Consider the following 9,794-nt stretch of genomic DNA (forward strand, 5'->3'; position numbering starts at 1 on the left):
TATATATATAGCCAATAACGAGTCGAATGTGATTGAACAATCGCTTGTTCTTATTTGAATGCGAGCTGAAAATACCATTTTGTATTTGCTTCACTTAACAAACAAATCAAATATAAGTTTTTTAATGAGTTGAATATGAGTTATTCATCATCAACATGCTTTCTTTAAAATTTGTCCACAGTGGGCTTTAATTGTTGAATCAAGATTTATCTATGGTGATGTTAGGAGTCTACTTCAAGACTTGTAAGTTTTCATAGAATAGTGAAAAGACAAAAGACTACAGACGAAGAAAATGAAGAAAGAAAGAGAAGCTTTGAGAACTCTATTGTTATCATAATAGCCCAAAAAAGTTTATATCTCAAAATAGTCCTTTGACTTTTTATTTCTAAAATTTTTGGTGCTACAGCAAAACTTTATCTTAATGTTGCAAAAATGAATAAAAATAAATACATGATATGACAGTTACAGATCCGTAGATATTAGAACATTAATTAATACACTTGGATAGTTCTCGAGCCATGTGACTTGGAGAACATAATCAATTATTAGAGCCTAGCGAGTTCGTTGGGGTTCCTGGCAAGTCTGTCTTTTCCCATTAGCTTGCTTGAAGCTGGATCAAACCTGAATGAATGGAGCTTTAGGCATATTCAGGTATACACTGATAAGCAAAGTTTTGAATCAAGGTTTATAAAATCTTCTTTTGTTTAAAGAATGTTCCATCAGAGCAAAGAGTTAATTATGTTACTCAATTTACATCTAAGATTAACAAATACTTGAAAATATGATGCCGGGTTTTTTGTGTTAGGCTACTACTGTAGATATAATAGAAATAGAAAATCTCACCAAAGGTTTGCAAAATTCATAGGTCACATGCCATTTATTTTCTTAACAAATATTCACCACCCTTGATGAAAATTTTAATGAAGATTGAAAATACAAAGGAAACAAATTCAGACAAAAATCCAGTGCCGTATATTAGAAAGAGCAATTAGAAATTTATTAAAATTCTAGCACTTGTTTAAAATATATTAAAATTAATTGCATTCAACCACTCCCAATCCAATTACAAGATTTTGAACAAGAAAACAAGCCAAAGAAAACAATTCATGAAAATAAAGCCTCATTCTTGTACAAGTAGAGAAGCTCTCTCAAAGATCTTTTAGGCTTCTTAATCAATGAATATGGCGCTTCATGTTCTTAGTCTCAGAAGATTTCTTTCTTAAACTGTTTATATATCGAGTATTTTCAGGAAAACTTTTCATCCATTTACCTATCAATCTCTCATGTCTCGCCTTTTCACCTGCTTCTTTAGCAATCTTTCCCACCAACTTCTTCATGAAAAGATGTATTTTACTTTTTAAAAATACAAGTGGTGGTATTTTAATGTGATATGAAAGATTTGGGCGGTATAAATGTTACAAGCAAAAGTTTAGGTGTTAGATATGTAAATGCATAGGAAGTGGGTGGTATGTATATAAATGCCCCCATTCATTTAGTACTAGTTATTTATTTATATTAGTTGTTACCATGGAAATCCTCAATCGATTGAGATTTATATTTATGTTTGTTGCAGCACCGATTTGAGATTGAATCAGCCGAGATACGCAACACTTCCGAACATAATGAAAGCCAAGTCTAAGATTATAAAGAAAGTCACACTCGAAGAGCTGAATATAGAGCTCAGGTCAGATTTTGAAGTTTGCCGAGTCACAGAGCCACCTGCTAGGAAGGCCGGCACAGTCGTCTCCACGGTTGATGAACTCATTAGTAAGTTAAAAAATGAAGCCCGTATTCTCTAGGTTATTCTCTACTTTCTGTAGAATGTGTCGGACAAAATGTGAATTTGGCATAATAAATAGAGGCATTTACATACATATCACCTAATTCCTATGCATTTACATATCTAACTCCTAATCTTTACTTTTTTACATTTATACCACCTAAAGCTCTCATGTCACATCAAAAATACCACCATTTTAACCTTTAAAAATTTATGCATAAGTCAGGTGGTATGTATGTTAACATTGAAGTTTAGGTGTTAGATATGTAATTACATAAAAATTGAGTGGTGTGTATGTAAATCTTCCTAAAGTATACAGGAAGTGCATTTCAGGCAAGTGTGTCGTGGGATGAGTGAAATAATAGATTTTGTTAATTAAAGTTTGAATGTGACAATTGAATTAAATTTTTATTTCTAACATGAAATTCGTTTATAATCAATAGAAAGTTATGATATGCAGCTGCTATTTCTAAAAGAAGCAGGGTGGCATGATGATTTCTTGTAATGTTGATATGAATAACATGCAGGAATAATGATGAACGTTGATATATGTGTGCGTTTTTTATGGGGCATAGATTGCATGATTAGTTTTTGACGGTGTTATTATTTATTACCATTATGTATCTGCTAGCAATTTTGGTTTGTGCTCATGCTTTATTGCGGCTTATATTCTGGGACATGTGTTCTGTTCTGATAAATCAATCAGCATTGCAATAAAGCTATTACAAATTTAACCTTATTGTTTATGCTCTTGTTGTTATTCATGTTGAGGAAAATATTGTTGGATAGAATAAGAAGATGGGTGTTTGCTTTGTTCAAAAATGAATGCAATGTAGGAAGAATTCAGTATAATGAAGGTATAGTGTATTACTATTTTAAATTTGTTTGGGTCAGTGTAAAACAAATGCATGCTAGAGATGTTTGGTTTAGAGCAAAACAGGTGCACATTTTTTTCTATTTTTTTGTTTGGTTTGAAAAAAATATTAAATCGATGTGAAATATAGGGTGGTGGTGGAATAACTTAAACCTTATTAACCTTAAGACCTCTATATATAATATGGGTGTTAACATGTAAATATATAAGAATTAAGAGGTTTTTATGTCAATCTTCCATCCAAAAAAAAAAAAAAAAAAAAAAAAAACGATGGACTGTATCTTTTCTCACATCTTCCATGTGGGAGGAGATAGCTGAATCAGTCCCAGTCCTCGTCGTTTAGCTGGTCGTCGTACTCCTCCTTAGGCGGTCTCACCACCAGCACCACCGCCCCAAGCACCTCCGTCTTCCTCCCCATAGCCAAAAGCTTCTTCCCTCTCTCCACCGTAAGCTCCTTCCCCTTCTCCCCTCCTCTAACCAAGTACAACTCCCCCACCTCCTCCTCCACCTCATCCCTCTTCCTATCCACCACCACCAGCATTTCTGCTCCATGGCAGCACTCTTCCATCCACAAACTCCACCGCCACCCCTCCCTTCTGCCGCACCGCCGCCACCGGTCCCCAGCCGGGCAGCACCACCCATCTCCCCCATCCCTTATCCGCCTTAATCACTCCCATATCACCTTCCAGTTTGCACAAACTGGGCGCAGCCTCCACTCCCTCGCCGCCTTCTTCCGCCCTACAGACCGGCAGCAGAACCACCGATTTGGCCTCCGCGACCTCCCCGTACCTCAGCCTCACCACCGGCACAGTCGCCGATGCTGCATTCTCCATCTCCCCATCCTCCTCCTCCCCACCTTTCCTCCGCTTCTCCATCTCCTCCGCAATCCTTCCCGTCGCCCTCTCCGTCTCCGCCTCTTTCATCGCCTTCTCCAGCGCCGCCATCCGATCCCCCTCCGTTAGCACCTCCCGGCTCAGTCTGAAGTCCGTGTAAGCCAGGCAATCGCCAGGGGAAGCTGCGGAGAAGCACTCCCATCCCGCTTCCCCCCTCCGGCGAGGGAAATCCTTGATGGCGCGGGCGAGCTCCTGAGCGGTCTTGGGGTCCATGCGGCAGCTGAACACATGGAAAGCCGCGGCCACACGCTGTCCAGCATTGAGGAGACGGAGCTCGTAGAGAAGATCGGCGCTGGAGGAAGCGTCGAAGAAGGGTAGGAAGTCCGTCGGGAAGGAGGATGAGAGGAGAGATTCCCGCACCTGGGCAGCGACGGCAAAGCGATTCTGCTCGACGCCGGTGATTCCGGTGATCTCCTCGATGGAGGGAGGGGTGAATCCGTCGTGGGAGAGGGAGGAGATGAGGGGTGCGTACTCGTGCCAGAGACCGAGGCGGTTGCGGAGAATCTCGAGTCGTTCGACGGGGCCGAGGGAGCGGTACTTAGCCGGGAGAGGGGAGGGAGGAGGGCGGAAAGGCTGGTAGAGCTCGCCGGGAGGCGCCGTTGGTGGGGTTGAGGGGATCTTGCGTACGGCAGAGATGGGGCGGAAGCCATGGCCGGATGGTTTTGATGGGGAAGTGACTCGTCGGCGGAGGGGGTGGTGGTCGGGGAAGTTGGGGGTAGGCTTCTGTATCCTTAGGGAGAGGGCTGCCATGGAGTAGGGGGTGAGGTGAGAAAGCAGGAAGAGAAGCGCGGGCCTTATCCTTGTGATGTCTTGTGGTATATGAGATTTTATACTTTTTTTAAAAAAATGGAAAAAAAAAGAATTTTTGGTATTTGGGTCATTTACATAAATACCACCCAATTCCTGTATATTTATATATCTAACACCTGTTCTTTACTTTTTTTTTTTTTGTACATTTATACCACAAATATTTCTTATCACATCAATTTTTTTGTCATTTTAACTTAGAAAAAGTGAAATACACATTTTCCTATATTAGTAAAATGGTATGTATTTAAATTTTCTGTTATAATTAATATTATATTTTTATACACCATTTAAATATTTAAATCATTTTAAAAATATCACTAATATTAACCTATTTAAAATAATATTCAGATTTTGTTCATTTATTTTGATGTAATTGAAATGTTGGAATGGTATGTAGATATAACTTTTTTATGTGTAAGATATGTAAATATATAAGAATTATGTGATATGTATGCATGTAAATCCTCAATAAAAAATTTCAATGTTATGTTTTTCATTTTAATATTTTGAAATAAGTATATAATATGTGGATTCATCTCATAAAGCTATATTTAGTAGTTTATAATCATATATATGGGCAGATGCAATTTCATTGGATTTTAACTTTAATAATGAATAGGTCCTTGATATTGGGTTGGCAAACAATCAACTTACTAAGGGAAGCCTACTAATTTAAATATAAATGATAAGAAAGATGACATAAATATGATTGATGAAAGTGATAGAAGTAATAATTAGTCTTATAATAGTGATGTATACTAATAGTGATAAAAAGTATTCAAGGGACAAATTTTTAAAATATGTCAATCATTTCATGCTGTTTGCTATGTGCTATGGTTCATAAAAAATAAACACTAATTGTTGGTCTAACCAAATAGTTGGGATCTCTGTCTTCAAGCTTCTTGTTATATGTTGTAGTATCAAAAAAATTATAATAATATGCAATAAATATAAGGCATTCTAGATGGTTATAGTTGGTATATTATCGGTTAATATGATATATTATAGCATTTTATGTCACATTATGTCAAGCTTTTCAGCTTTACTTTAACATTACCACCATGAGCGAAAGAACAAAAATAATCAACTTGACTAATTTCAAGTAAGCTTTTGGGTACAACACCGTAGATGAATAGTAAGCTACCATTTTAGATCAAAAGTATGATTGCATTTAAAAACCATGCTTTGTTTATTTATCTGGCCAATTAAGAGATCTCATTTACCTTTGAATAGACTGTTATATGGTATGATATCAAAAGATATGTAATATTATGAAATATTAAAATATAGGGCATCGTAAGCGTGGTTGGATATATTATGAATTATTATGGTATATTATAGTATTTAATGATACATTGTGCCACATTTTTTTAATATTATTTTAGCATTATATAAATGAATAAAATTAAAAAAAATTTAATATGAGGATTGGGAAGATGAAATTTGCTAAATTTTTAGCGGGCTCTAAGGTGCAACCTAAAGGTGAACTATAGCCCATCATTTTGATTAATAATTACAACAATATATGAATGTGCAACTCTATGTGCCCCAAGTATATAAGAAGTACTAGGGTTAAGTTTTTTTTCAGTGATGGATTTAAAGTACTTCCTTTGTTATTAATATAATGTATTTGTGATATACTTATTTACCATTACTATCCTATGTTGACATTGTAATTATATTAAAAAGTATTATACAAAATGTATTTTAAAACAAAGCAGAAATGAGTGTCTTGAAGGCTATTGAGAGAGAGGCAGGGAGAGAGAGATAGAGGAATCTAATGTTCATTACTACAATTAATCGTAATTAATTTAAGATAATATATTGATTAATTTAGCATAATATAATATTATCTACTATTAAAGAAAAATCATTTTGATCATCTCTCGTCACTATATACAAACATGAGACTCTACTAACATATCACCCGACTTGATGTGGTCATGCCATCCATTAAATGCTGAGGTGACAGACCGGCCCCATAAAGGCCCCTAGAGAGGTATCTAATGCTCCTTATTATGCTTAATCATAATTTTTTTTAAAATGATATTATAATTAATAAATAATAATATAAAATTAACTACTATTAATGATGAATAATTTTATCCTTGTCCGTTCACATGGTATAGACATTGGACCCAGTGAAGTACCGCCCATTGATCATGGTGTGATTATGTCATCCATTAATGGATGAAGTGAAAGGCCAGTCCAAGAATGCATCTGGAGAGGAATGCAATGTTAATTATTGTGATTAGTCATAGTTTTTATAAGATGATGTCCAAACTAATTTAGAATAAATTAAGATTAATCATTACTAATGACATATAATTTTGAACTTATTGCAATAGATCATACAGACATGGGGCACCATAGACTTTTCACACATCGGTGTGATCATGTCATCCATTAATGACTAAAGTGGCATGCCAACCTAATAAATTTCTTAAGAGAGTATTCCAACGTTTATTATTACTTCTAATCATAATCATTATAAGAAGATGCTCTAATGAATCTGGCATAATATAAAATTCTTCGTTATTAATGACAAATAATATTGATATTTTCTCATACAAACATGGGGCTCATGATGTGATCATATTATTCACTAATGACTGAAGTGACGGGTCAACCTAATAAATTCATTTGGAGAGAAATCCAATGTATTTTCGACATCGTGGCCTATAAAAGGGGTTTAAGGATTAGTCATTCATTCTTTGTGTACAATAAAAACTCACTTCATGGGGAACATATTTTTTAAATACTATAAGTAAGTAGGATTTATTAAATACTATAAATCCAGATTTACTAAATTATAGAACAGTTAAATTCCCAAAAATAATTGTTAATGGATTTATTAAACTATTTGACAGCTTTTGTGAGAATTTAAGAGGTTGATATCTTCATTGGGAAAAATTATATAATTTTGATTATTTTAGTATTATGATAAAAATTAATTAACGAATTTAATTAATTCAAATAGTATTTCATTATAAATTATAATAATAATTAATAATTATATATTTATCAAACAGAATAGTTATTAATAAAAAAATTTCTTTAATTAATTATGAAATAGAAGTTTAATATTTATAAAAATATAATTAATTAGTTTCTAAATATAATAATTTATAATTACTTAAAAAATTATTGAATGAATATAAAATTAATATTTATTTAAATTAATTAATGATTAAATAATGAGCATCAATTTCTTTTATTAGAATTAATGAGATAAAATTTTATTTAGTTATTAATTATAAATGAAATAAATTAATTATATAATTAATGTGATAATTATCGGTTGTTTTTATATTAGCTCCTCAATTATTTGGTCTCTATACATGTTTATAACCTTGTTATTAACTTAATTTCTTACTTGTGCATATATCTGCACAAGTGTTTATATGTCAAGTTTCCCTTTTTTTGTAAATTCATAGATGGGTGCAAACTCATTATGAACTGCATACAGTTATTTTATCTGTCCATTAGCTTTTATATATCACTGTGAATAACTATTTAAAGTATTTTATTATTATTATTTGTATTATACACTGGTGTGTAGATCTTTCTAAACTCAAGTTATGGCTTGTATGCACATGCACACAACCATTTTAGTTCAGGTTCATTTTTTTTGTGATACACGTGAGTGCGCACAACTTTGTGAACCTAATTTGTGTAATTTATTTATACACCTATGTAGAAGCGCTTAAGTTCAAATTCATTCATTGTTTCTGTTAAATATTATATGAAGTTAATCTCTATTTTTGTGCAATTTTATCCTTTTCTTTAATGTTGCTTATAGGTATAGACAGCCCTATAAACTCAAAAAATGATTATGCACTCCCTAGTACATGTATTTTATAGCATGTTCTTTAATCTTTTGTGATGCATAAAATGTGTACAACCAAATAAACTTAGTTTACCGGCGATGCGTGCTTATGTAACTCTATTTTGCTGCAATTTATAGATTGGACATTACTCTAATCTGTTTAACTCATTTTATGGATTGTTTTTCAATCGTTTGGTGACTTTACTTTGAAAATTTCATCTTTTTGTTACTTTTAAATAATGACATAATGACCCCCTTCTCCAATTTACATTCATTAAAGTCACGCTCCTTTCTCATGAAAATTATTGCTCTGATGTTTCTTCTTGTGTAGATGAGGCTTGTGATGCCCCGTCAAACATAGGCAAGCATTTGTTTTATTCGACCTCATGTATGGGGAAATCCTTGATCCATTGTTCCTTTTTTCAGATTTGTTGTTCTTCTTTTGTTCTTTAATAAGAGTCACTCAGTAGTCAGTTCGCCTAAAGGTTAAGGTGTTTGCCTTATGTTAGCAGGGGCAGTTCTTATGGTTTGGATTTCATGGTATACTCTGACAAAGTTGGGGTTCATTTGGTAACGGCTTTAGCCACTTTAAAATCATGTAAATGGGGATTTACTAAATCCAGGATTTATGAAAAACTGAGAAGAAAACTAAGAAGAAACTGAATTTAAAAGTGATCTTTTTGCTGTCTGGCACAATTTAAATTAAATCCCACTTAAAATAATTACCTGTCGGCCCCTTATGGGGAATTCCTTACTTTAGCTGAGAAGAAGGGGGGAGGGAGCCATGTCATAATCATTATAAGAAGATGCTCTAATGAATCTGGCATAATATAAAATTCTTCGTTATTAATGACAAATAATATTGATATTTTCTCATACAAACATGGGGCTCATGATGTGATCATATTATTCACTAATGACTGAAGTGACGGGTCAACCTAATAAATTCATTTGGAGAGAAATCCAATGTATTTTCGACATCGTGGCCTATAAAAGGGGTTTAAGGATTAGTCATTCATTCTTTGTGTACAATAAAAACTCACTTCATGGGGAACATATTTTTTAAATACTATAAGTAAGTAGGATTTATTAAATACTATAAATCCAGATTTACTAAATTATAGAACAGTTAAATTCCCAAAAATAATTGTTAATGGATTTATTAAACTATTTGACAGCTTTTGTGAGAATTTAAGAGGTTGATATCTTTATTGGGAAAAATTATATAATTTTGATTATTTTAGTATTATGATAAAAATTAATTAACGAATTTAATTAATTCAAATAGTATTTCATTATAAATTATAATAATAATTAATAATTATATATTTATCAAACAGAATAGTTATTAATAAAAAAATTTCTTTAATTAATTATGAAATAGAAGTTTAATATTTATAAAAATATAATTAATTAGTTTCTAAATATAATAATTTATAATTACTTAAAAAATTATTGAATGAATATAAAATTAATATTTATTTAAATTAATTAATGATTAAATAATGAGCATCAATTTCTTTTATTAGAATTAATGAGATAAAATTTTATTTAGTTATTAATTATAAATGAAATAAATTAATTATATAATTAATGTGATAATTATCG

The 9,794-nt window shown here is 32.7% G+C and overlaps 1 protein-coding gene across 1 annotated transcript; it reads right to left on the reverse strand.

The window, feature by feature from the left end:
- Nucleotides 1–401: 401 nt before the first annotated feature.
- LOC110026074 (rubisco accumulation factor 1, chloroplastic-like) lies at nt 402–4,352 on the reverse strand. Its single transcript, XM_020726856.1, is given in 3 exon segments — nt 402–621; nt 2,946–3,199; nt 3,201–4,352. Coding segments are annotated over 2 exon segments (1,323 nt in total). The 5' UTR covers nt 4,298–4,352; the 3' UTR covers nt 402–621; nt 2,946–2,973.
- Nucleotides 4,353–9,794: the final 5,442 nt, after the last annotated feature.

Source organism: Phalaenopsis equestris, unplaced genomic scaffold (genome assembly GCF_001263595.1).
Source record: "Phalaenopsis equestris unplaced genomic scaffold, ASM126359v1 Scaffold000349, whole genome shotgun sequence".
In the NCBI taxonomy this organism is placed as follows: domain Eukaryota; kingdom Viridiplantae; phylum Streptophyta; class Magnoliopsida; order Asparagales; family Orchidaceae; genus Phalaenopsis; species Phalaenopsis equestris.